At 32.4% G+C, this 27,423-nt stretch overlaps 4 protein-coding genes across 6 annotated transcripts; 3 read left to right on the forward strand and 1 right to left on the reverse strand.

The window, feature by feature from the left end:
- Positions 1-863: 863 nt before the first annotated feature.
- On the reverse strand, positions 864-5,006 carry LOC105952204 (uncharacterized). 3 transcript variants are annotated; one of them, XM_088823477.1, is made up of 7 exons: positions 4,870-5,006; positions 3,794-3,916; positions 3,245-3,312; positions 2,067-2,754; positions 1,874-1,978; positions 1,695-1,788; positions 864-1,072 (listed from the first exon to the last, which is right to left on the reverse strand). In XM_088823477.1, the coding sequence occupies exons 4-6, from the start codon at positions 2,739-2,741 to the stop codon at positions 1,711-1,713; spliced, it is 858 nt and encodes a 285-aa protein (XP_088679603.1). In that variant the 5' UTR covers positions 2,742-2,754; positions 3,245-3,312; positions 3,794-3,916; positions 4,870-5,006; the 3' UTR covers positions 864-1,072; positions 1,695-1,710. The 3 variants fall into 3 exon arrangements, with proteins under 3 accessions (XP_088679603.1, XP_088679604.1, XP_088679605.1); XM_088823478.1 differs by having other exon boundaries at positions 3,245-3,315; XM_088823479.1 differs by lacking the exon at positions 4,870-5,006 and adding an exon at positions 4,411-4,846.
- A 2,907-nt stretch (positions 5,007-7,913) lies between these two features.
- On the forward strand, positions 7,914-10,064 carry LOC105952203 (F-box/LRR-repeat protein At3g26922). The gene is made up of 4 exons (XM_012975730.2): positions 7,914-8,086; positions 8,358-9,209; positions 9,296-9,436; positions 9,526-10,064. Exons 1-4 carry the CDS (start codon positions 8,030-8,032, stop codon positions 9,850-9,852), a joined length of 1,377 nt encoding a protein of 458 aa, XP_012831184.1. The 5' UTR covers positions 7,914-8,029; the 3' UTR covers positions 9,853-10,064.
- Positions 10,065-18,115: 8,051 nt separating this feature from the next.
- On the forward strand, positions 18,116-22,669 carry LOC105952200 (nucleobase-ascorbate transporter 6). Its single transcript, XM_012975726.2, has 15 exons — positions 18,116-18,516; positions 18,611-18,743; positions 19,784-19,881; positions 19,993-20,166; positions 20,264-20,364; positions 20,467-20,542; positions 20,639-20,698; positions 20,792-20,976; positions 21,089-21,185; positions 21,311-21,397; positions 21,503-21,561; positions 21,646-21,737; positions 21,822-21,899; positions 21,998-22,158; positions 22,241-22,669. The coding sequence occupies exons 2-15, from the start codon at positions 18,653-18,655 to the stop codon at positions 22,457-22,459; spliced, it is 1,578 nt and encodes a 525-aa protein (XP_012831180.2). The 5' UTR covers positions 18,116-18,516; positions 18,611-18,652; the 3' UTR covers positions 22,460-22,669.
- A 1,035-nt stretch (positions 22,670-23,704) lies between these two features.
- LOC105952201 (pantoate--beta-alanine ligase) lies at positions 23,705-26,127 on the forward strand. The gene is made up of 4 exons (XM_012975727.2): positions 23,705-24,551; positions 24,812-24,925; positions 25,050-25,181; positions 25,735-26,127. The coding sequence occupies exons 1-4, from the start codon at positions 23,979-23,981 to the stop codon at positions 25,855-25,857; spliced, it is 942 nt and encodes a 313-aa protein (XP_012831181.2). The 5' UTR covers positions 23,705-23,978; the 3' UTR covers positions 25,858-26,127.
- Positions 26,128-27,423: the final 1,296 nt, after the last annotated feature.

The following is a 27,423-nucleotide window of genomic DNA, read 5'->3' on the forward strand; positions in this document are numbered from 1 at the left end:
TTTATGGTGTCAAATTCAACGTAATCATCTAGATTCTGTGAAATATGCTCTAGTTTGAACTCGTTTTGTGTAAAAATATAGTTTTTGATGCACCACAATCTGATATTAACAAGCCAAAAACACATATTATGATCATCTTGCTTCAAAATGTAGAGTTCGAATAAGATAAAACGGGTACAAAAGTAATAATGTTCTATACAATCTCCAAAATTTCACTAAATTTGATGAATTGAGGGGATAGTTGTAATTATCCAAACAAGAGGGGGTTTTCATAATTTTACCATACCTTAGGAGGTGGTTGTAATTTACCCTAAAAAATTATGGGAATGTTTGGTTTGGTTTTCATCTCATTTCTATTCTTATTTGGAAATGAATATATATTTGTTAAGATTCTTCAAACAAATTCCCTATTACAATTTCAAAACTGTATCTCTATTCCAGATATCATTTCACTGCTACCGTAAGAAGGTTTGACTCGTAATGTCTTCATTAAAAAACAAACAAACATCAATTTATTTTGTCTCATATCAAAATATAAACAATTATTCTTTTAATTTTCAAATTATTCCCTCAAAATAAATTTCCCAAAATACAATGAAAATTACTCCGAAAATAAATCCAAACATTGCCGACACTCAATTTTAATTTATTCAACAACAATTTAAAATATTTAATTAATATTGATATTACAATTAATTTCTGGAAAAAAATATGTAATTTTCAGTATTACTTTGAATTAATATTGTTTGGTTTGGGCAACCAAAAATTGACAAGAGGTTGTAAATTGTGATGTTTGCTTCTTGTGAGTCAAATCAAAACTGTTAAAACAATATCAAAAAAACATAAATCAAAGAAGACAAATCTCAAAGGAAAATTCTGCAATCCAGAAGACAAACATCTGATATGCACACAGGCTAATTACATCTCTACATATGTGTACAAGTAAGAAAAATATGAATGTATGCATCTTTACATCTACATAGGTACAAGTAAGAGAAGAAAAAAAATATTGTTTGCATCTTGATATGCTGACATTGTACAGTCAACCCTTCTTCCGGTCTTCGTATTTTGACTGTAACAACAAAAAAATAAGTAAATTTACAAATAATTCCATAACGTATAAACACGAAGATCGTAAATAAGACACGGCACCTACATCTTATGCAAATCATAATTCAAAAGTCGGTTTTCCTTAACCATAAAAGACGATCAAATAGAGTGGAAGGAGGAAAGAGTGTAACTGAATTCGATAGCCTTACAAACAATGACACGTTTTCATGATGAATCAGTTTCTCGACAACATTGTGGCACAAACTGATTAAACTACGAAAAAATATGTACGTGCAATAGTACTAAAGAAATGGATATGTTTTCATGCTCGCTGTCAAAAGGCTGAAATCGGGAACCTAACTTAGAATCGTTCATCAAATATGATTATCTATCACACAAAATGAGAAGCATAAAATCTTTGTCTCAGCTCAAAATATTAGCAAATACCAACACAATCGAAAATTCACAATATTCTCCTAGAAACACAGCAGCATCAAATCTTTGTCTATGCTAAAAAAATATTAGCAAATATACCACCATCTAAAATTTACGATTTTTACCTACAACTCAAAATCATCAAATCTCTGTCTCTACTCAAAATATTAACGCATAGACAAACACAATCTAAAATCGACAATCTTTACCTACGCTACGTTGTCATCAAATCAGCCGGAAGCATGAGTGCAACAGAGAGGCAGACAACTCCACAGCTGTGTTACTCAAGTCTTTGTCTTTTGACTGAATTAACAAAAAAGAAAATAAAAGTAAGTATATTACATAATATGGGTGAACATGACATTTTAAAATTACATTGTATTTCTACCTGTAACATTAGAGAGACGATGTTTTTAATTTTGTCCAACATTTGGGTAGAAAAGTTCAAATTGGTGTTCCTTATACAGAAGCACATCGCGAAACCTGCAAAACGCTAAGAAAAAGAAAAAAAGATCGTGAATTAGGATACTAGAATACAATATTTGAGGGCACAAAACAGTGAAGTAGTAATATAGACTCACTTTTTTCCAAGGAGGTACTTTTTTACCCCAAAATAGTGGTGCCTTGGTGGCAGCTTCCATGAGCAAAGTTACTTGATCCACCGAGACCAAATCGCACACGCCGAGTAAGATGTTGAAGGGTCTCACATCTTCTTCCGATTCATCAAACATCTCTACGATCTTCTTGAAATGAACATTCATAATCATAGGGCCTAGTTGCCTACAAATGTCTTCTTGATAATCACTATCAAGATCAACAAATATATCCACGATATTTTTTTTTAGTTGATCACTTTGATCTGCAATTAGTGATTTTCCGGCTATGTCTATGAAATCGGACCACACTCTTTCGTGGTTTATCGATAACAGCAACAACGTCTTTGCAAGGCCCTTGGCTTTGTCTTGTACGTAAGAATCTTCTTCCATAAGCATCGACATCACCGAATTCTCCAATTCTTCGATGTAACTTCTGTCCACGCTTAGATAATTCTCGGTAAGAGTCTCGTCGAATACATGTACCAACAAGCCTATCGCTTGATGTTTAAGCTCGTATGTCGGTCCTCGGAGAATAGTGTCTGTCAACTTCGTCACAAATGGTATGGGGAAATGATCCATAATCAACTGAAAAAGTGGTGACGATGTATTGTCTCCATCACCGGACATTAGAAAAAGGAACTTTTCCCATTCAGGTTCCATAGTGGAATGTTACCTGTCACACGAGCGAAAAAAAGTCAGCCTTTTATTTTATTTTATTTTATCAACTTATTGTCACAAAAGGAAAGAAACAAAAAAAAAATTAAGATGCAAATAGTGAGCCCACAAGGATATGTAAGCATTTACGGACCAACATAACAAATGTATTTGTTAACAATAAAAATGCAAGTATGCAAACAAAAGTTGTATCAAACAGCATCAAATAGTAAGTCAAAGATATTATGAGAAAATTGTAAATAAGTAAACTAAAGTTGTATCATAAGCATCTGGTCAGATTCTATTTCGACTACATGAAGCAACAAAAGCTAAGAAAAAGATTAAGTATCACCCGTTTAAATTCAACCTAACAAAATAACTAATCTTGTACTCAAAATTCACCCAGGGAAAGAATCATAAGCAATAAGTTTGTCAACCAAAAGCAAAACACTTGTATAGAGAACATATCATGAGATGTAATTTTACTTCAACAAGGACTTAATACTTACCTTGACCACTCGAGAAACAAGTAGAGCTTCCCTTAAAATAACAGAAATATCACTAAGAATTTCTTGGCCTGCTATAAATCAAGCATATATGTATTAGAAACAATAAGGAAAAGTTTAAATTAATCAAATTCAAATCCAAAACTAATAATGTCAAATATAATCCGAAACATGTATATTTTGAGGCTCCACGCCCGTGTGAGGAAAGAAGTGCCATCCTAATGCATCTGGAGATTATTCTAATAACGACTGGATTGATTCCTCACGAATACCCTGTGCAGATATGTCATTGAGCTAGAGCCCAAACATTCTAATTGGGATTTGACTGAGTTCATATATATAACAAATATTGAGATTTCACCATGTTCATATGTAACAAATATTTAAAGCTGAAAAAACGAAAAAGGAATTGATACGAAAATCTGACCAAAGAAGCCATATATTTATATTAAAAAAAAAATCCCAAAATTATACATCAAAAATCGAATCATATCTACACAAAATTCTTGCAAAAAATGATACTTCTATTAGAGCTTGTCAACAGTTGATTACTTTCAAGTCAACGTAACCAGCAACTTGTCTTTTATGGCGTGGAAGGTGGTGATGAACTTTGCTGAAAACTCTAACACGGTTTACGTCTCTGTTCTTTGGCAATTATGGCATTAATCCGAATCCCTGAAAAAATTCAAAAAGGTGATTAATTGCCTACTTCCTCATAAAGTCTTTACAATCTCTCAATTCACTGCACATAAAGAGAGCAACAGACATAGATGATGTAAATATTGATTCTTACAGTATAAGAATTTACGGAACAAAATCACAAATGTGGTTGCTAAAATAAAAATGTAATTTAACAACCTATTTTTTCCAGTTCATGTAAAAACCGGGCTGCAACCGATATTTAGGCTGCTGCATTCTATAGTTAGCTACAGTGATATCTTATACGAGTTATAAACTACAAAATCATGTCAATTAATCAAATTTATTATGAAAAAAATGTAAATATTAGAAAAAAAAAAAAAAAAAAGAATCGTATTATAAGCATTTGGCCTGGCTCTATTCGACGAGACTTGATCCACTACCAACATCAATTGCAATTCTTGCCTAGTGTATCTTTCATGTCTTGTATTTCTAGTTGGCTATATAAGAAAAGAACATAAATCACATACAAATCGTTCCACGTGAAAATTTAATGCTACACGGAATCTTGTGCAGAGATAAATTGACAGTGTGAACCATTTTTACTATCTTATGCATTCATACAATATTTTGAATTTGTAATCGGAGATAAATTGAAGAGATAAAAGCCCTACTGGAAATTACAGCACGAAGAGCATGATACTAAACAACAAGAAATCAATCCGAAGAACAAAATGCGGAAAGCATGATTCTTGTGTACTGAATTATATTTAAAAAACATAGGGATTTTCTAACTCGAATATTTAAATTTTCATAGCAATTTAAATAAATGGACTTTGTTTCGAAAGTGAATTCTGATTCCGAAAATTTCTCCAGAGTGCATCACAATCAAGAACTACAAATGAAAAGCGAAATGGAAAATCACAAAACCCCAATTATTGTGAATGAAAAAATCGTTTACCGAAGCAAATAAACATATATATATATACCTGCTGGATCGGAGAATAAGCAGAGTGTGAATTAACAAGAAATGAGAAGAGAATTTTGACAAGGAAAAGAGATCAACCAACAGAGATCAGCTTGGCGAAGGGGATGATGAGAGAGAACTGGGGTTTTGAATTTGATTAAGCAATTATATATAAGATGAATTATATATAACATTTTTATAAAAAAAAAAAAAAAAAAGATGGGCCTAACATTTGGTAAATATGTGAGATGGGCCTAACACTATTGGGTCAAAGTTTCACTAGAGCACTAGTCTTGGTTTTAGTATGAAAATTAAATTACCATTTTCCCCGTGTGTGATGTACGCGATGAATCGGGATAGCATTTCAAAAGTGTAAATAATAATTAATTTAATATATGATAATAACATTAACATCTCTAGTAAAATCTATATAATATATAAAAGTTGAATTCCACACCTAATTGCTTGACATTTGGCAATTTTAATCGCATTGTAATATTAGTATTACAATTATCATGAGCACGACATATCCTGATTAACATTAACATTAAAATTAGTATTAACATTAGAATATGTACATTAGCATTAACATTAACAACATTAACATATTAGTATTAGTATTAGTATTAGTATCAGTATCAGTATCAATATCAATATCAGTATCAATATTAGTATCAATATTAGTATTAGTATTAGTATTAGTATTAGTATTAGTATTAATATTAGTATTAATATTAGAATTAGTATCAGTATGAGTACCCGTAGTACGAGTTTCAGCATTAGTATTAGTATCAATATTAATATCAGTATTACTATTATTATTACTATCAATATTAGTTTTATTATTAGTATTATTATTAGTATTAGTATTAATATTAATAGTATTAATATTAGTATTAGTATTAGTATTAGAATTAATATTAGTATCATTATTAGTATCATTATTGGTATCAATATTGATATCAGTATTGGTATTATTATTGGTATTGGCGTATACATCTTATCTCTTTTGCAATATTTATAAGTTGTGTTGTTGTTTGATTAATGTGCATCACTAATTGAATGTTGTTAGTGATAAACTTGCAGGTTATTTGAATATCTATTGTTTACCTCCATGCTACTGTGTTTGTTGTTAAGTTAGTTATTTTGTAGAGGATTCACATGGTGTAGTAGATTGCATTCCATGAAATAGAATTATACCATATGTTTTAAATTATTTCACTTAAATTTCATATCGTGCTTTGCGCCATTCGCGTATTTTTCTTTGTAATATTTAATTGAATTTCATATGTTACAACTCTGAATTAAGAGATAAGTTTTATTTCCTCCATTTTGTTTTACTTGAATTGGTGTTGTTATAAAAAGATAATCGTTTAAATGTTATTATTTTTCTCATTTTGAAACTCATATCTGTGCAACGCACGGGTGAAATACTAGTATATGATAATAACATTAACATCTATAGTAAAATTTACTAGTAATATCGGTAACAACATCAATGTTTATACAAATTTAATTATACAAATTTATTAGTAAACCCTTTTTCTTAGGGGTCATTACAAATAAGCCCAACAATGGATACTTATTCATAAAGAGATCCAGATAAAAAGCCCTTTACCAATAAGTTCACACATGGTTCAAATTTTTGTAAATAACTAAAATAACCCCTCATACTTTAATATGCTCCAATTTCACCCTTAACTTTATTTAACCTCAATTTGACCCAAAATTTCACAATTTTGACCTAATTTTTTTTTTTTCAGAAAAACTTTTTTTTCCCGCCAGATTCCGGTGTTGACCGCGTTGACTTTTCAATTTTTTATGTCCTCTTCCGGATTATTTCGCTGGTTTCCGGCGTTGACTTTTTCGATTTTTTTTTTCCGTTTAAACAACAATATTGTTGTGATTGACAGTAATATTAACTATATTACTGTTAAACACAGTAAAATTAACTAAACTACAGTTTAACACAGTATTATTGCTGTATTAATCTCTAGCATAGTAATATTAACACAACAAAACTCATTATTATTGTGTAATAGAATAATAATATTACTATGTTGACTGTTCAACAAATGTAAACATAATAAAAAGCCAAAAGAATTAATATTACTGTGAGTGACAGTAATATTACTAAACAACAGTAATATTACCGTCAACCACTGTAATATTACAATAATGGACATTAATATTATTACGTTACTCCGTCAATAACTCAAACAAACAAAAAATCCAAACAAAATAATAATATTGATGTGGTTGTGTGGTTGGCAGCAATATTACTATAACAAAAGTAATATTACCGTCAACCACAGTAATATTATTGTGTTTACAGTAACATTACAATAATAGACAGTAATATTATTACGTTACTCCGTGAATAACTCAAACAAAACAAAAAACCTAAAAAAATAATAATATTGATGTTGTTGACAGTAATATTATTGTGTTTACCGTTATTTTACTATCAATGACAGTAATATAATTACGTTGACTTGTCAACAAAAAAAAAAAAAAAAAATAACGAAAAAAAAATAATAATATTACGTTAATTGACTGTCAACGGTAGAACAATACATAAATGTATTGTCAACGGCAGTACAATTACGTTAATTAACTATCATTGACAGTATAATGACGTTAATTTACTGTCAGTGACAGCACAATTACGGTCAACGTTTAGCGGCGGACGTAAAAAAAAAGGAAAAAGAAGAGAAGAACACTAAAAAAAATCAACGCCGGAGACCGCGGTCATCGCCGGAAACCGGCGAAAAAATCCGAAAGAAAAAAAAAATCGCGGTGTTGACGGCCAGTCAATGCCGGAATCCGGCGGCAAAAAAAGTTTTTGAAAAAGAAAAGTCAAAATTGAATTTTTGTGGACAAAATTGATTAAATTAAGGGAACAATTAAAAATTGAGTATAAAGAGTTGGAGGTAATATTAACATATACATGAATATTTCCTTTTATTTATAATAAATATTAAAGGAATGGGCTTATCGGTGAAAGAAATATAGCCCATGAACCTATGTAATAATAAAGATGATTATTTAACCCCAAATTTAATTATCAGAAAATTCCCACTACATAAGAACCCACCCCACCCTGTCTTCATCCTGTCACGAAGATAAAATAACGAGCAATTTTGACCTAATTTTAACTTCTGCTCCACACATCAATCGCGATGTTCCCAAAATCTCATGATTTCTCAGTATTTAATCGCAATTGGGTGAATAGCAAGGTATTTTTTTTTTCTGTGTATTTTTTTTTATTGTTTCGCTTTCTTCATCCCCTTCCGCAAAATCAATTTCTTACGATAATTGATAAAAAAAATCGAATCTTTTGAGCTGCTTTGGTTATGTCTTGGGTTGTTAGTTTTGGTTCGATTATTTCCCCAAATATTTATTTTTACTACCTGTAGATACAATTGATGGAAATAAATTTCTGAAAGCTGATTTCTTTTCTCCGTCAATTAACTTTTGTTGTTTCTTTTATTGATTGATTTGATACAGTGTACACAAGACTCCATCAACCGCCTGCCGGACGAACTGCTAATTTCAATCGTTTCACACCTACCGGTGAAAGAGGCAATAAAGACTAGCGTTATTGCTCGTAGATGGAGATACTTTTGGAAGTGTAGTTCGATTCTCGACTTTGATGGTTCAAAAGTGCTTTTCGAATCGGATGAGCCGATATGGCTTAGAGACGAAAGGAGAAAATTTGCGACAACGGTGAACAAGGTACTTGACCTGCATTCCCTTCCGACTATAGAGCAGTTTAGAATCGCGTTCGACTTGGATCAAAGCAATGCCGACGACATTGGTAAATGGTTACAATTTGCTTTTGCCAAGAGGGTTAAAAGGCTAGAGTTAAATTTGGCCGAAAGTTATATTGGTCGTTTGGACAAGCAATATAGTTTTCCAAACATGTGCGACACCATCGAGCGGTTGCGTATTTTACCGTCGGGCTGCGAATCGCTCGTAGCACTCTGTCTGATTGACGTAGATGTGACTGAAGAGACTCTCGAGTTTTTCGTATCCAACTGTCCGTTACTTGAGGAACTGCGCGTGAGATATTCAAACTACTTGAAAAAATTCGCAGCTAGTTCCCCATTGGTTCGGCTGAAGCGTTTCGAAATAGCCAGCAGAGGAACTTGTAAAAGCGTCGAGATTTGCACACCGAATCTGCTTTCTTTCGCATTCTATGGGATTCTTCGAGTTTCCATTAACTTGAAGAATGTTTCGTCTCTTATTAGTTTATCCGTTGGGGCAGCGAGGCCCACTATAGTAATGGATAATATAAACCAAATCTCGGGATCTCTGTCTCGGTTGGAGACTCTAAAGATTCGCACGTCTATATATAATGTTAGTATTCGACGCATCTTTTTTTCGTTTCCTTCCTTTAAAATACAAAAATATTGTAGATAATGTTTGGCTTAATTTGTTTCCAGGAATATGTATTGCCAAGAATTCCCGATTTACATAGGCTCAAGAAATTAGTGCTTGATGTCAGCACCAAAGGAAACGGAAGTCTATTATGTTTTACTTCTCTACTGAATGCTGCACCTTTGTTACGTGAACTTGTACTGAAGGTGAGTCCTTTTCTCGTCGTATCATCTTTACATTAGTTTTGTTTCTACGATTCGTCTCATTTTTTTATTTTTTTTTGTGTGTGTGACAGCTAAATTGGTCGGAAACATTGATCAAGAGAAGGATATATGTTCCTGCTAAAGGACATATTAGACATCAGTGTCTTGAAGTGCTTGAGATACAAGGTTTCGCAGGGGCTGATATTGATGCTGAGCTGGCTTTATATGTGATCGAGAACGCTCCTTCACTTAAGAGAATAATTATCGATTTTCGTCGACAAAAACCGGATGTTATGGGTAAGCTTGAGATCGGAATTGCTAGAGCGGGTAATCACACTCAGATGGCAATGGCTACAGAAGGTGTTCTTATGCTGAAATCAAAACTTTCTGCAGGTGTTGAACTGATTATTAATCAATGATATATATATATACAACTATTTTCTGGCAACATATTTATTTTAGGACATGGTTCAAGTTCTTACTATATTAATATCATTGTTGATAATTTCATATACCCGGACACGGCTTCGAATCGGCTGCTATAAATGTGTTTTGGGCATAAATGTAATTGCACACCAAAATTAACGGTATTAACTTTTAAACATATGACATAGAAATCATTTGTATATAATCTAGTTCTATTTAGCATTCTGACATATATACAACTCCAGGAAACAAAACGCCCTTTCATTGTGAATTGGAGACTTTTTTATTTTATTTTATAGGGTAAATTACACCCACACCCCTGAGGTATGCTTTAATAATTGTAAGGTCCCTGTGGTATCGATAATTACACTCACCCCCAAAACTCTAACGGGATAATACATTGGATACATTATTCCGATAGGGTTCTAACGTGGACTATTACTTTTAGCTAGTTATGGAGATAACATAGAGCTATGGGGAGTTATGGGGTGACATGGCTCCCCCAATATTTCTTAAATCACTCATAACTCTTTGTTTTCTTCACCACTTCCTGAAACCAATAGTCCGTTAGAACTCTATCGTAATAACGTATCCAATGCATTATACCATTAGAGTTTATAACTACGTTTCAAGGGGTGATCGTAATTATGGATACCACAAGGACCTTAAAGTTATTTAAGTATACCTCAGGGGTGTGGGTATAATTTACCCTATTTTATATGCATGACTGTACAAATATATTCAAAATAAATATTATTGTTAACTATTAATCTGTAATTGATCATTAAATTATGTAAATAATTTCAGAAGCAACAAAAATATTTGGAAATTCGCTATTCAAACACGATTATAACTTTCCAGAAGTTACAAAATAGCCTATAAGGTATCCGGTAGGTGTCCTCAATTAGTGTCGGATACATGTTATAAAAAGGAGTCGAAGACCATTGAACTAGTAACAAAAAACAATAGAAATTTCAGTGCCAAGTGTTGCATGCATGCATCTGTCATTTTAGTAACTGCAAACTTGTTGTACAATATGTACCAGATTTTACAAAAATAGAAAACAATGCCAGACTTCTCATAGACAAACACTATTTGTGCACTTGTCATTTAAGCTTTGTTTGTAATATTAACTTTAATCACTTAAATAATTAATTGGACATTTGTTTGGTGAATCCAATACAGATTATTTATTGAAGGTGAGTTGAGTTGAGTTTTCGAATCGAACGAAAAAACTGAAAAAATATAATTTAAACATAGGCTAAATTACAACCACCCCTGGAGGTATGGTTAAATTACGAAACCCCCCTCTTGTTTGGGTAATTATAACCACCCTCAACTATAAATTGCTTTCAAATTTAGTGAAATATTATCACTTTTGTACCCGTTTTATCCCATTTGAACTCCACATTTTGAAGCAAGATGATCATAATATGTGTTTTTTGGCTTGTATATATTAGATTGTGGTGCATCAGAAATTGTATTTTTACACAAAATGAGTACAAACTAGAGCAAATTTCACGAAATATAGATGATTATTTTGAATTTGACACCATAAGGGTGGAGGTGTATGAAAAAATCACAGTTAAGGGGTAGATGTAATTATACATACAAGAGAGATTTTTTCGTAAATTACCATACCTCAGGGGTTGGTTGTAATTTACACTTAAATATAATATAATTTATAAATTACGGTCACCCATGAGCTATGGTCAAATTACAAAACCCCCTATTGATTGGGTAATTATAGCAACACCACAATTATATATTATCTTACGAAAAGACCCCTCCATAGGTAAATTTAGGGATGTTTCGATAAAACCAAACTAAAATTTTGGGCGCGAACCTTAGCTTTGTCTCTAGGAGTTTTCTTCCGTAATTCTCGATGATAATGTCATCGAGATTGTGTTCCAATAAGCCGTTGATGATGTTTAAGCTAATACATTTTGTACTAAGTTCCACCTATATCTAATATTAGTATAAACTCCATAGCATGTAAGTAAGTCAACTGTCAAATTCCATGCCAACTCTATTAATTCCATTGCCATAGAGGACAATCACAGTACATTATTTAAGACAAATTTCACCTATCATCACCCATCAACTATGTAAAATTGGAAACAACCCTTCTTATCAAATTAAAATTGAGCATTAGAATCAATGTCATCGAAGTAGAATGTGTTCCAATACTTTTGTGACGATTCGGACATGCTTGATTGATTCATGGTTAACAAATGAAGTTTATTGTTATTTATACTACGCCACCTTTTTAACGGAAGGTCATGATCAACTTAATACTATATTAAGAGTTGTTCTCTAGGATAATTCATAAAATTTTACATAATATATAAAATGGAGAGGCATCTCTACATATTAATTATGCTTGTTGGTTGTTACTTGATGAAACCAATTCCGAATTTAAAAAAAAAAAAAATCCAAAACATAGAAAGTCAATCCATATTGAACCAAAAAGCATAGTTACTATAAAACAATAATTAAATGCGATTTTGAGATTAACAACAACTTATCAGCAATCCTCCCCAAGTCGAAACAAAATCTACGAAATCTTTAGTTAGTGTGGAGAGATTCAAATCGTGACTTGTGACGAAATAATTTGATCAACGAAATGGAGTTGATTATCATGATACCTTTTCATCAGTAATAAAGCCGACGACTAACGATTGGTTTTATCATTGGCATTTACATTTAATTGTCCTATTTGGCAGTTGGATGTATGGCATTGGATCAAAACTGAAAATTTAATATGTATTTCGGTTTTGTTTTAGAAAATAATTGAATTTCAGAATTTCTAGAATTCGAAATGAAAAATATTATACTAAAACAGGAAGGTTCCGGATTGAAGTCGGCTCCGGAAACTTCCATTCCAATTTCCACCCCGATTTTAAAGATGGAGGAAAATCATTTATGTAAATTAATCCACTTTTACTACGTTTAAATTAAAGGGGGATTCTTTTAACATTATATAATCATGTTGGTAAGAAAACGTGACAAATCAAGTTTTGCTAGGTTCCTTCGATGCTACACCCGGTGAAAAACACCGGGTGGGTCTTCTGCTGCCACGTGTTCTTTTTTTATTTTTCTAAAACACCTAAAGGTAAACCCTAGCGGGGAATCTATTATAAAATACAAAAAAAGAGACACGTGGCAGCAGAAGACCCACCCGGTGTTTTTCACCGGGTGTAGGGTCGAACAAATCGTTTTGCTAGGCATAGACATTGTGTGTGTGTGTGTGTGTGAAAGCTTTGTGGAAAGTGAGGAAAAAAAGAAGAAGATATACTTATTGATTCTTATGCTATATAAAAACAAGGCAAAAAAAGGTAAGGAATTTGTGAGTTGGGAAATCATGCCCTTTTTGTGTAGAGAATAATAAAATGAAAGCAACTACCATGTGAAATTGTGAATATGCGTATGTATGTGAATGTTTGTTATATAATTCCATAAGTTTACACGAATCTCATATTTGGTCCTTGAAGTTCAGAGAAAACACATTTGATCCCTTGTGTTTCGATAATTTAACACTTTTGGGTCATTTCTGTTAATTTACCATTCGTCCGTCTGTTAATGCTTGATTCCGTTAGTACTAACAGAAAATTGACGAAAATGATAAAAATGTTGAATTTTTGAAACATAAGGGACCAAATGAGTTTTTTTATAAACTGAAGTGACCAAATGTGAAATCGATGCAAATTGAGTAACGAAAACTATATTTTTCACAATCTACAAACTCAGTCGAATATGATTTATTTTATGCTGTAATTGGTGAATTATATATTACCATTTTTATTACTCCCACTTTATTGAGTGTCACATAGATTTGAGCTTGACCGACTTGTATTATGATGAACTTTCCTATACCATAAATTCATTTGGATAATATATAATTAGGGTAAATTACAAACACCCCCTTAGGTATGGTCAAATTACAAAAACACCCCTCTTGTTTGAATAATTACAACCACCCCCCTCAACTCATCAAATTTAGTGGAATCTTCGAGATTTATATAATTTTATCACTTTTGTACCCGTTTTATCCCATTCAAACTCTACATTATGAAGCAAGATGATCATAATATGTGATTTTTAGCTTGTATATATCAGTTTGTGGTGCATCGGAAACTGTATTTTTTACACAAAAAGAGTACAAACTAGATCACATTTCACGGAATCTAGATGACTATGTTGAATTTGGCACCATAGAGGTGGAGGCCTAAGAAAAAATCATAGTTGAGGGGGTAGATGTAATTATCCAAACAAGAGGGGATTTTTGTAATTTGACCATACCTCAGGGGGTATTTGTAATTTACCCTATATAATTATTAATATTTTATGTATTTTATTTTTATTTATTTATTTATTTATTAATAAGTCATGATTAGGGGTGGGTTTTTTTTACCAAATTGCCCTACCAACCCGATGCCCTACCGTACCGTACCGATTCTCTACCGAAAAATTTCTACCGAATTATTATCGTACCCTACCGAAATGTTTTGGTAGGGCAACGGCACTTAACATTATTAAAATGGTAATGCCCTACCGTACCGAAATATTATTAATAAATAAAATTTTATTTTAATAATTCAATTTATTATATATAATTGATGTTAAAAGTTCTTATGTTATAGTTTTATTTAAGAAATATTTTACATTAGGTGAATTTAGAACATATATTAGGACACTTATATTTTAAAAATTAGTTTTGTACATTTTAAACATGTATACCTTGAATTGCTTTGAAAAAAATGATATTCAATTTAGACTTAAATAATAGATAATATAAATTGGTAATTACCATTACCATACCCTACCGTACCGAACTTTTGGTATACTGAAATCGGTATACCGAAGTTTTTGGTAGGGCAATGGTAATGGATTTCATAATACCGAAATTTCGGTATTGGTAGTGATTCGAGGGGTTTGGTACGGTTGCCCTACCAAACCCACCCCTAGTCATGATTATTTCCTGAGCCGCCTCCTGTTTTTCAGGTGTTTGCTCATGCAAGCAAAATGCGATTATGAAATCAGTCAATAGTAGTTGGTAGCTTTGAAAACACGTTTTCTTTATTTATTTATTTATTTATTTTTTTGTATTTTTTTTGTATTTTTATGATTAAATCCTAGAATCAAGCATGAAGATAATGAAAAGTGATGTTTGGGAAATGTGTGAATTCATCAAATCCATCAAACAACTCACACATTTAATTGTGTGAATTGTTGTCATTTAGTATGGAATTATTATTATCTTACAAACATTCTATCAACCAATTATAAATATCCCTCGTGCTCCATTTTAGTGTTCGGCGAAAAATGAAAAGAGAAAAAAAATCACTCGGTATCTACGTAGCACGGGCACAAAAACGACGATACGAGAAAACAGACATGGAAAAACGGAAGTTCTCAAAATGGGGATACGGGAACTTGCTGGGACAACATGTAAATATTAAAAGTATAGGAGTATATTTATAAATATGCTATATAAACTTGTATCAGATTTTATGACCATACAGGTATATTCAAAATAAATATTATTATCATTTATTATTTTGTTATTAATCATTAAATCATGTAAATAATAAGGGAAATAGTAAAAAATATTTGAAAATTCACTATTCAAATACGTTTTTAATTTTTCAAAAATTGCAAAATAACCCCTTATAAGGTGTCTGGCAGGTGTCCTTGAGTATCGGTTACAAAGCATGTTCAAAATACGACTACGTTAACAAGTTGAAAATTCGGTGTTAAACCGGTCAAAGACCATTCAACTAAGTAACAAACAACCAATCAAAATTTCAGTGCCAAATATTGCATGCATGCATCTGTCATTTTAGTACCTGCAAACTTGCTGTACAGTACGTACCAATTTTTTTTTTTTTTTTTTTTTTTTTAAGTAAATTATGTACCAAATTACAAAAATAGAAAAAAAACCCCAGACTTCTTATAGAGACAAACACTATTTATGCATTTGTCATTTAAGCTTTGTTTCTAATATTAACTGTAATTAGTTAAACAATTAACTGGATATTTGTTTAGTAAATCCAATAAAGATTATCTATTGAATCTCCTACGGTCCAGTAATATAATTTAATTTTCATAAAATTATTTAATTTTATCTTAACTAATCTTTTCCTCTGAAATCGGAGAAAAATAAATATTTATGCATGAACACTTAATAAGGCACGAAGGGAGATTGTATACATTCGTAATTAATTGGTGATCAAAATAATTTATTAAATATTAAAAAAAAATTATTCCGTGCGCGAAATTATCGTATGAAACCAAATTGTATTAATTTTTTTTTTTCAAATGTATTATATTAAAAAGTCTGAGTTAAATTTGATATTATATTAAAAAGTCTGAGTTTAATTTTTTTTTGGTTGAAACAAATTTTCACAAAGGCCTATGCTGCAAGCTGTAGCTGAATAGTGAGGGGGATAAATAATAATGTGTCGGTCGGTGCCTTTTGTTTGGTATTCCAAAGTTTAGTCCCCCAACTTTCACTTTTTACCTTTTTGGCATCCCAATATTCCCTTCTCAATGTAACCCACAATTTTATTTCATTATCAATCATTTTGTCAATCCTATATTTTTATTTTCCAACTAATTATAATTGTTGTGCAAGATTCTATTAATTATTAATTAAACAAAGAAGTGATAATTCACTAATTTTCCCAGACTAAATTGGAGCTAGAATGAGGTCGATTTACATTCATAATATATCTGGTGAGGTGCACGTACATGTAGTAGATCCTAGAAAAAATTAGTGCTTAATAAGTTAATGATTCTGTTTAAATAATAAATTTTTCGGTCCAGACTTGATGAAAACGTGTTAGTTATTAGTTCGATAATTTAATATTTCACTAAATTAATAGATATTTGCTAATTCCGGTTGTATTAATTTATAGAGGTTTAATTATATATGCTATATCGTGATTACTCATATGCACACAAAAATATACACGTTTGTGTATGATTATAGAAATATATTTGTAATTATGAGAAACTTAATTGATTCAAAGTTATTGAATATGTGTGTATTTGTCTATAAAATCTTGAGGCTAGAGGAATCTATGAGGTTCGACAATTTTTCTCCTGGATTTCTTCTCGTATAAATATAGATATTGTAAATAATTGTCGTTGGAGTAGGCGTGCAATTATAATTAACACTTTTATTTAAACTAAAGAAAAATAATTGTAACAATTTATTTGTTGGGACATTAGTATGTTGCAACTATAATTCTTGTGTAATATGTTGCAACTTTTGTATCCGCGAGGACCTGCAAATAATATTTCATTAATTCAGATTTACGGTGTACATTAATAGAATTTATTAAAATATTAAACACTCTCTTTCTAAATTCTATATCGTTCTTGAACACAACTCGAACGTCTTGTTTTTTTTTTACGCAACTTCTCTACAAAAAAAATAAAAAAATAAAAAATATATATATATATATATATATATATATATATATATATATATATATATATATTACAAAAAAATTATTGGTATTTGTTTATTTAATTATGAGTATTTACTACTACTTATTTTACCTAATCAAGAGCGCATGTGTTGGTGATTAATTTCATAAGGGGAACATATATAGAGAAATAAAATATTAAATGAAGCATTGAATTGTACCACCTATCTTATTAAAGATTCTCTTCATTATATCGTCTCATTTTTAAATTATTTGTTTTTTACAAAAAAGTGAAGAGAGAGAAAAGGAATTTCTATAAAAAAAAGTAAATTACGACCAACTCCTCAAAGTAAGATTAAATTACGAAAAACCCCGCATCTTTGGGTAATTATAACCACCCTCATCAACTATGAATCTACTTATACATTCACACTCGCGGTGTCAAATTTAATGAAATCTTCTAAATTTTGTGGAATATTCTTCAGTCAGTATATGTATTACCCTATTCGAACTCCACATTTTTGAAACAAGATAATCATAAAGATTCATCTCTTAACTTGTAAATATCAGATTGTGGTGCATCAAAAACTGCATTTTTGCACAAAACAAGTACGAACTAGATTACATTCCACATAATCTAAAATATTCTATTGAATTCGACACTCATAAGGATAAAAGTGTAAGAAAAGTCATAATTGAGGGAGGTGATTGTAATTATCCAAACACGAAGGATTTTTTCGTAATTTAACCTTACCTCAGGATGTGACCGTAATTTACCAAAAACAAAAAGATTAAAAGAGAGGAAAAGGGATTCCAGTATATAACTGGGCCAGTGTTTTTTTTATCCGAATTATATCTTCACATTTTACTTTCAAGACTTGTTTTTTATCTTTATCAAGACTTGTTTTTTCCTTGCCTTTGTGCAAGAACAAAGCATATTTTACCTTCTATAAAGAGTTCTCTCCTTTTTGCTTTCCCTCTCTCTCTCTCTCTCTCTACTCTCTCTCTCCCTTTTCTGCAGAAACTTTTTTCTTGAAGTGGGGACTCTTTGATTCATTGACATTATTATGCTTCTTCTCTTCAAAGAAGAAGCTGTTTCATTTAACTTATTTTCTGGGCTTCTGCTTCTGTTTATATAGTTTCAGTTTTCTTTCTATAAATTACACCTCCCTTCTCCATTGATATTGTTTTCTTCTTTTTTATTGTAGCAGAAAAAAAAAGGTTGGTGGGTTTTCAAACTTACTTACATGTGATGCTTTTTTCTGTGATAAAGTTTCAATTTTTATTTTTCTTCACCATCTTTTTTTGTCTGCAGAAATTTTAAGGCAAAAAAAAAAAAAGAAAAGGAATCAAGAAAATGGCAGCAAAGGCAGATGAACCAGCGCCACATCAGCCTAAAGATCAGCTTCCCAATGTTTATTACTGCATTACCAGCCCTCCTCCATGGCGTCAGTAAATTCTAACCTAATTTTTTACTTTTTTTTTTTAATTTATTTATTTTATTTTTTATTATAGTTTTTGTGTTTTTTTTTTTTTTTAATTCTAGTACAAAGTGGATTTCTCTAGCTATGTTCATCATCAAATTTTGCATTAAATGATTTATGTATGTGTATACTGCACATATATATATATATATATATATATATATATATATATATATATATATATATATATATATATATATATATATATATATATATATATATATATATATATATATATATGTTTGACTGGTCAACTTGCTGCTAGTGTGTTCAGATTCTTGTAATATCTTTTTTTTTTTTTTTTTTTTTTGTAAACGTTTAAGCTGGCAAAATATGAAACTGGATAAAAATACATTCTTTATTTTAAATTTAGTGTATGTAGTTGAGGAAGGGGCTGGCCCTGAATTCACTATAGTTATGCTTCATAGATGGAATCTTTTGCGGTATTTTCGGCATCGACTTAAAAAAAATTATTTCTTTTGTTCCATTTTTGCTAGTTTGCTGTGTTTTTTCAATCATTGATACTCTGTTTTCGTGTTTTTTTCGTTTTTTTAGCAAGTAAGGTTATAAACTAATTAAGATTATCGATATTATTTATTTCAAAGTTCAAATTTTATGGAGTTAAAGGAAGGCACCTGCCCTACCAGCCCTCGCTCGATGTTTAAAATCGTTTATTTTGTAAATTGAACTTCAATACACTTTCATGAATGGCATCTTTTGTTCTTTCTCTGTTGTGGCGTTATTCCATTATTTTTGTCAATTTATCCGTAGTTTAGATTTAGTGTTACATTTGAGGTCTCGTTTGGTTGGTAAGATAATCCCATAACTAATTAATTAATTACGTCTACTTTGATAACTGGTTAGTGCGTTTATTGTTTTCTTGATTTATTTTTTGACGCTATCGAATTACGCCTTTTTAATTCCTCCAAATGCACGAATAAACGAGATACGAAAAGGAATATTTCGATTTAAAAAAAATTGTTCACAATTTTTCGATTTTGCAGCCGAGGCTATCCTGCTTGGATTTCAGCATTATTTAGTAATGCTCGGAACTATAGTCATCATACCCACAGCACTTGTTCCTCAAATGGGAGGAGGAAATGTAAGCCATTAATTAATTAATTAATTAATTATATACCAATCGGATTGCATTTCAATACCCTAAATCTCGTTATCCTAAATCGCTCGTTTTTTTTTTTAAATTTAAATTCAGGAGGAGAAAGCAAAAGTAATTCAAACATTACTATTTGTAGCTGGATTGAACACACTTTTGCAGACATGGTTCGGAACAAGATTACCCGTCGTGATTGGAGCTTCGTACACCTATGTGGCCCCCACTATTTCCATTATACTCTCTGGTCGATGGGACGATCCCGATCCTATATCGGTTAGTCATTATTTTTTTTATTTTTTATTTTTTTATTTATTTATGTTATTTCTGCTAATTGTTGTTAATATGCATTTTTTACATCATCGCCATGCAGAGGTTCAAGAAGATAATGCGGGCCACTCAAGGCGCGCTTATCGTCGCATCGACCATTCAAATAGTACTAGGTTTCAGTGGCCTTTGGCGTAACATTGCAAGGTTACTTATCTCGATTTCGTAACTTAATACATTTTTTTACGTACGATGTTTCGGTTATTACTAATGTACTATTTTATTTTATTTTTTACCAATTATATATAGGTTTCTGAGTCCGATTTCAGTTGTTCCTTTGGTTGCTCTAGCTGGTTTCGGGCTCTACGAATTCGCTTTTCCCGGGGTATGTGATAAGAAAATATTCTCGACAACTAATTTTAATTTTATCAAAGAAAAAGAAAAAAAGATTGAATTTTTAATATCTCTCTTGTTTTTTTAGGTTGCCAAATGCGTTGAAATTGGGTTGCCGGAGCTCATCCTCTTGGTTGTCGTCTCTCAGGTAACACTTCATTTTATTTTATTTTTATTAATATTTTCAATATAAAAATGCTCCGGTAAAATTGTATATACATTTTTAATTTTTTAATTGCAGTATTTGCCACACCTAATACGGCCGGGAAAGCACATCTTCGACCGGTTTGCCGTTTTAATAACCGTGGTTTTAGTGTGGATTTATGCTCATATACTCACTGTGGGTGGGGCCTACAACGGAAAATCGCCCCGGACTCAAGCCAGCTGCAGAACTGATCGCTCCGGACTAATCGACGCCGCTCCTTGGTATATTTATATATTCCTAGAAATTTTTTATTTTTTATTTTTTTAATTTAAATTTAAATCCTTTTTTTAGCAATTTGAGATATACTCGAGTTTTACGGGATTATTTTTACAGGATAAGCGTACCGTATCCATTTCAATGGGGAGCGCCTTCTTTCGATGCAGGTGAAGCTTTTGCTATGATGATGGCTGCATTTGTTGCTCTTGTAGAGGTTTGTTAATTCCAACCGCACTAATTAACTAGTAGCATTTTTTACGGTTTTTTTTTATTTATTTATTTTTATTTATTTTTTCCCGATTATTTACCTTCTTTTTTTTTTAATTGTAATAATTGTAGTCTACTGGTGGATTGATTGGTCTTTCGAGATACGCTAGTGCAACCCCCTTACCACCGTCGATTCTAAGCCGTGGTGTAGGCTGGCAGGTAATAAACGGGCCCCGCTCCCTTACTTATTTTTAGCAGAAAACTAGGATACCAAATCATTGCTTGTAATAATAATATGACAGTTGTAATATAAATTATTTTTAGGGTGTTGCTATCTTGCTGTCGGGATTATTTGGAACTGCAAACGGATCGTCCGTATCTATGTAAGACTTTAAAAAATTGGTTTTATTATTTGTTACAGTAATATATATATTTATTTAATTCATTTTACTTCTCTCTCGTTGCAGTGAGAATGTTGGCCTAATCGGACTGACTCGAGTCGGCAGTCGACGGGTAGTCCAAATATCCGCCGTATTCATGCTTTTCTTTTCAGTCCTCGGTAAACTTTTTAATCCACATTTTCAACGTCGTTTAATCGAATCAAAACGTGTCTTTAACGACAATACATATATTTTTTTAACAGGTAAATTCGGAGCAGTTTTTGCTTCGATTCCCGCACCCATCGTTGCTGCTTTGTACTGCATTTTCTTTGCCTACGCCGGTACTTATACAACACTCGATTTTTTTTAATTTTTTTTTCTGAATTTGTTTTACATTTTACTAAAATAGAATAATCATTTATTTATACAACATAAATAGGTGCCGGTGGCTTCAGTTTCCTTCAGTTCTGCCAATTAAACAGTTTCCGAAACAAATTCATTTTAGCAGTTCCGATATTTTTGGGCTTATCGGTGCCTCAGTACTTCAACGAGTACACTGCGATAAAAGGATACGGCCCAGTCCACACATCTGCTAGATGGGTATATTATCAAGAAATAATTATTTTAATTTTTGTAATTTTTTTTCTGATAATAAACTTTAAATTATTTTTTTTATTGGCAGTTCAACGACATAGTAAACGTCCCGTTTTCGTCGGAAGCTTTCATTGCGGGAGTATTAGCATTTTTGTTCGATAATACGCTCGAGAAAAAGGATCCGCAGATAAGGAAAGACAGAGGCAAACATTGGTGGGATAAATTCAAAACATTCAAAACCGACACGAGAAGTGAGGAATTCTACTCACTGCCTTTCAACCTCAACAAGTATTTTCCGTCCGTCTAATTTTTCTCGTTTCTGAAAGGAGATCTTCGGGTTTTTTTAATTTTATTTTTGGTCGTTAAGGTTTTTTGTCGGCCTCGATTCTTGCTCGTTGATGTAGCTCGAAAAAACAAAAATACCAAGTAAATGTTATATGTTACTGTTGTTCTTTGACTTGCCCGTTCTGCAAAGTGGCAATAGAAATATAAATGGCTTCTCATTTACCATTTCAAAGTTTTTACTTTTTTATTTTTTATAAGGGAATGGAAATCGAGAAAATTGTTATCGAATGTGTCGTTAACTCGTGCATGAAACGCTTGCATTTGTGCATGCAAATTATGATAAATGCCGGGCCTTTTCAACGAGGAGTTGAAATTAGAGTGCAATTTTTCGAATTTCGTTGATTTCGGTTTAATTCTTTTTTTCCCTCCGATTTTTTATGCATCCTAAGGAAATATGATCAAATCATAAGCGCAAGTAAAATTCGAGACTTACCGATTGCTACAAACACAACAAGAGTCGAACCCGTCAAGAGTGTCAACACTAGATATTTTAATTTTTATTTTATTTTTCCAGCAAAAATATGTCCTAATAATATAAGTAAGTTACTAAAACAAGAGTCGTACATCATCGAACAATCGCCATCCGATCGTTATCCACAATGTCTGCTCCACCTAGTTTAGCCATTACATTCTCATACTTGCGAAAAACATTAGGTTTAATTCGACGAAAGTCGATAACTATTTTCTTGAGTGAAGGCGCGTTCTCGATCACGTACTCCGCCAGTTCAACATCGATTTCACCGCCTGGCAAACCTTCTATCTGAAGCACTTCAATACAAAGACGTCCATTCGGTGCTTCGACAGTACACATTGTTCTTCGCATAAAATTTTCAGACCATTGGAGCTGTCGGCACAAAAAAATTGAAATAAATTATAGCGTCAACTGCAAAAAATCCCCTAAACTTTCGATGTTTTGGCACTTTACCCCGTGAAAGGAAAAAAGTTGCACGGGCATACCTGAACTTACTAAATTGTAGCACCGGCAACTAAAAAGTCTATTTGATGCACACGTGCAACTCACACGGCAAACATCGGTCCCCAGGACATGAAATCCTGGCTTCTGTAATTGTTTCAGGGGTGTGGCTGAAATTACCATTACCAAAGGGACCTTATAGTTATTTTAGCATACCTCAGGGGTGTAGGTGAAATTTATCCAAAATGAAAGTATCCCTTTTTGCCCCAATATTTGGGCTATTTTTGCAAAATAGCCCAATAGTAAATGCAGGCCTTTTTGTATTTTTCTCCATTTGTATCTATTTGTAAATCTGGTCTGAGAATTGAAATCCCCAACTCTTCCAGTCCTCCGATTCTCTGCAGCTAGTCGCCGCCGTCGCCGCCGCAGTGTAGGCGTCGCTCAACCGGCACAAATGCAATCGGTAATGCTCACAAATTTTTATGCTCTTTTCCGAATTTTGATCGGAAGCTTCCAAACCCTAGACTAGTTGAAGGACCAACTTGCAAAATTTCTTCGATTCGATTCGATGGCGAGCAAAGATACTCCGTTGATAATCAGAGGTAAAGATGAAATGAGAGAGTGGTCGAGATCAGCCAGAGCTGAAGGCAAGACCATCGGCTTAGTTCCGACGATGGGGTTTCTCCACGACGGCCATCTTTCTCTGATCCATGAATCTAAAAAGCACGCAGATCTCACCGTCGTCTCGATTTATGTAAATCCAGGCCAATTTTCCCCCAACGAGGATCTATCCACTTACCCCTCCGATTTTGACGGCGATATTCAGAAATTGAACAGCGTTAGTGGCGGCGTCGACGTCGTTTTCCACCCACAAAATCTGTACGATTACGGTGGCCGGAGAAGTAGTGGCGGAGAAGAAGAAGAGGGGAAGGTGGTTTCATGCGTGGAAATTAATGGTGGGATGGGTCACGAGACGTGGGTGAGAGCTGAGAGATTGGACAACGGTTTGTGTGGGAATAGTCGGCCTGTTTTCTTCAGAGGTGTCGCCACCATTGTTGCCAAGCTGTTCAATATTGTCGAGCCTGATGTTGCTGTGTTTGGGAAGAAGGATTATCAGCAGTGGAGGATTATTAAAAGAATGGTAAGTAACAACAACTCGAATTCCATTTCCGAATTCCAATTTCCGAATTCCATTTCCGAATTCCAATTTTTTATTTTATTTATTCTTGGTTGTTTTAATGGACTGACTGATTTAGATGATCGGGAAATATACAAGCTGTGGGAAAATGCCAATGCCAGTGTTGTAATATCGAAAAAAAAACGTTTTGTCGATGCACTCAATCAACTCAATTAGTTCGATTTTTTTCTTGACCTTGTCTGGATGATTGATTGCCTTTTCAGGTCCGAGATCTCGATTTCGGGATAAATGTGATTGGTGCAGATTTAATTCGCGATGAAGATGGCCTTGCAAAGAGTTCACGTAATGTGCACTTGTCTCCCCAAGAAAGGGAGAGGGTATATATATTTCATTCTTTTTTTTTTTCTTTCCGCCGGAATATTGAGATCAAGTAGATGATGCTCATTGTCTAGTTAGTTGCATATATATAATCATCAAAAAAAAAATGTTGTTTTTTTGCAGGCATTGTCAATAAGCAAGTCGCTGTCGAATGCGAAATTTGCAGCAGAAAATGGTCAGTTAAATTGCAAAGAGTTGAGAGATTCTGTTATCCAGGCCATACAAGAAGCTGGTGGAAAAGTTGATTATGCAGAGGTGAGGCACATACATGTTATTTCCGGGTTGTCCGTATTTTTTTCCTTAATAAAGCACCGTTTCAAATAAGCAAAACATGGAATTGCTTGGCTTTTTATTTAGGGTAAATTACAACCACCCCTCAACTAATCTTCTTACACGTCACGTCAACCCTTGCGGTTTCAAATTTAGTGGAATCTTCGAGATTATATGGAATATTATCACTTTTGTACCCGCTTTGTCCCATTGGAACTTTACATTTTGAAACAAGATGATCATAATATGTGTTTTTTGGCTTGTATATATGGTGCATCAGAAACTGTATTTTTACACAAAACGAGTATAAACTAGAGCACATTCCACGAAATCTAGATGATTATGTTGAATTTGACACCGTAAGGGTGGAGGTATATGAAAAAATCATAGTTGAGAGGTAGATGTAATTACCCAAACAAGAAGGGTTTTTTCGTAAATTGACCAGACCTCGGGGGTGGTTGAAATTTACCCTTTTATTTATTATACTCTATTGTTATATGCAACAAATTCTCAATTCTTGTTTATGTTCATTCGACAGATTGTAGAGCAGGAAAGTTTGGAACCACTGAAAGAGATTAGTAGTAGTAGTCCTGTTGTGTTGTGTGTTGCTGCAATTTTTGGAAATGTCCGCCTCCTCGACAATATGGAAATCAACGTTTGACGGAATGGCTGCAAAACCATATGAATACTAACCACTGGTTTACCAACCATTACACACTCGTTTCCCATGTACAAAAATGGGAAGCTCGCGAGAATTTTACTCGGAATTTAAAATAGTTCCAATTACAAATGTAGAACACGTTAGAATTGCCTTGAAACCGTAAAAAACAAATTAAATAATTGTAATAGTAATAAAATACATAGAAGATCATCAAGGAAACGAGCACCGTCGTACAATTCCATATTTCTCAATATTTATAATTTAACATCAGCATATGTGAGTCTTAAGAAATGAACTATGTTTCCACCAGTAATGTAGACAAGCATAGCTCCAATACATAAGTTTTCACATATTGAAAACATAAATCAATATGAATTTTACCGATATTTATTTTTCTGCAGATTCAATAACAGAGAAGTTAAGAAGGCAAAGCAATACAAGTAAAAAAGTCACCAAAAACATAAGGAACAAATTGAAAATATTAATCGAATTAAAATGCTAAATATAGTGGGAAAAAAAATGAAATTTCTTCCTACCCAAAATAAAATCAGCTCCAACCACCCATGTAAAAAAAACAAAATTCAAAAATAGGTAAAAACCGATAAATTTGCATTCAAGAAAGAAATGAAAATAAGCAAATGAAGTTTACAAAGGGTAAATTACAACCACCCCCCTAGGGTATCGTCAAATTACGAAAACCCCCCTCTTGTTTGGATAATTACAACCACCCCCTCAACTCCTCAAATTTAGTGAAATATTCAAGATTATATGGAATATTATCACTTTTGTACCCGTTTTATCCCATTTGAACTCTACATTTTGAAGTAAGATGATCATAATATGTGTTTTTTGGCTTATATATATCAGATTGTGGTGCATCAGAAACTATATTTTTACACAAAATGAGTACAAATTAGAGCACATTCCACGAAATCTAGATGATTATGTTGAATTTGACACTATAAGGGTGGAGGTGTAAGAAAAAAAAACATAGATGAGGGGGATAGATGTAATTATCCAAACAAGAGGGGTTTTTTTGTAAATTGACCATACCCGAGGGGGGTGTTTGTAATTTACCCAGTTTACAAATGACTGAAAAGATGTTAACTCCGTCGCTCCAAAGTATTTGAGAAATTAATATTAAACGATACATTTCACTAAAAACTTAAGTTTTTAAATAAATAATTCTTTTAGTTTTTTATTTACTTTATTTTTTTCTTTTGTTTGGACACAATCTTGAAGAATACAGTTAACATTTTACAGCTTTGTCAGAACCACTAAAGTGGAAAGTGGTGCATGTGAAGATTCAAGATTTTATCTGCTCATAAAAGCACTAAATTTTTTAAATAATTCACATCACAAGATTGTGTCACCAATTATACTGTTTACTAATCCACAGACACATACTGAATTAATAATGTAAATAAAATAAAATATAATATAATAAAATAAAATAAAATAAATAAATGGACCACTATGAATTGTCATTCGTCTCATTTGAGGACAGAAAAACCTCAGAATTATTGACCCAAAGTATTTTATTTTATTTTATTGTTCTCATTTTTG

The sequence above is a fragment of the Erythranthe guttata genome, chromosome 9, assembly GCF_056151865.1.
Source record: "Erythranthe guttata isolate IM_541 chromosome 9, IM_541, whole genome shotgun sequence".
Taxonomy (NCBI): Eukaryota; Viridiplantae; Streptophyta; class Magnoliopsida; order Lamiales; family Phrymaceae; genus Erythranthe; species Erythranthe guttata.

Coding starts and splice junctions, on each gene's coding strand:
- LOC105952203 (XM_012975730.2), top strand. CDS start 8,030: ATGTTCCCAAAATCTCATGATTTCTCAGTATTTAATCGCAATTGGGTG. Junction 8,087..8,357: donor GCAATTGGGTGAATAGCAAG/GTATTTTTTTTT, acceptor GATTTGATACAG/TGTACACAAGACTCCATCAA. Junction 9,437..9,525: donor TACGTGAACTTGTACTGAAG/GTGAGTCCTTTT, acceptor TGTGTGTGACAG/CTAAATTGGTCGGAAACATT.
- LOC105952200 (XM_012975726.2), top strand. CDS start 18,653: ATGGCAGCAAAGGCAGATGAACCAGCGCCACATCAGCCTAAAGATCAG. Junction 20,699..20,791: donor TCTTGGTTGTCGTCTCTCAG/GTAACACTTCAT, acceptor TTTTAATTGCAG/TATTTGCCACACCTAATACG. Junction 21,900..21,997: donor CATTTTCTTTGCCTACGCCG/GTACTTATACAA, acceptor CAACATAAATAG/GTGCCGGTGGCTTCAGTTTC.
- LOC105952201 (XM_012975727.2), top strand. CDS start 23,979: ATGGCGAGCAAAGATACTCCGTTGATAATCAGAGGTAAAGATGAAATG. Junction 24,926..25,049: donor CTCCCCAAGAAAGGGAGAGG/GTATATATATTT, acceptor GTTTTTTTGCAG/GCATTGTCAATAAGCAAGTC. Junction 25,182..25,734: donor GAAAAGTTGATTATGCAGAG/GTGAGGCACATA, acceptor TTCATTCGACAG/ATTGTAGAGCAGGAAAGTTT.
- LOC105952204 (XM_088823477.1), bottom strand. CDS start 2,741: ATGGAACCTGAATGGGAAAAGTTCCTTTTTCTAATGTCCGGTGATGGA. Junction 1,979..2,066: donor AAGTACCTCCTTGGAAAAAA/GTGAGTCTATAT, acceptor TCTTTTTCTTAG/CGTTTTGCAGGTTTCGCGAT. Junction 1,789..1,873: donor TCGTCTCTCTAATGTTACAG/GTAGAAATACAA, acceptor TTGTTAATTCAG/TCAAAAGACAAAGACTTGAG.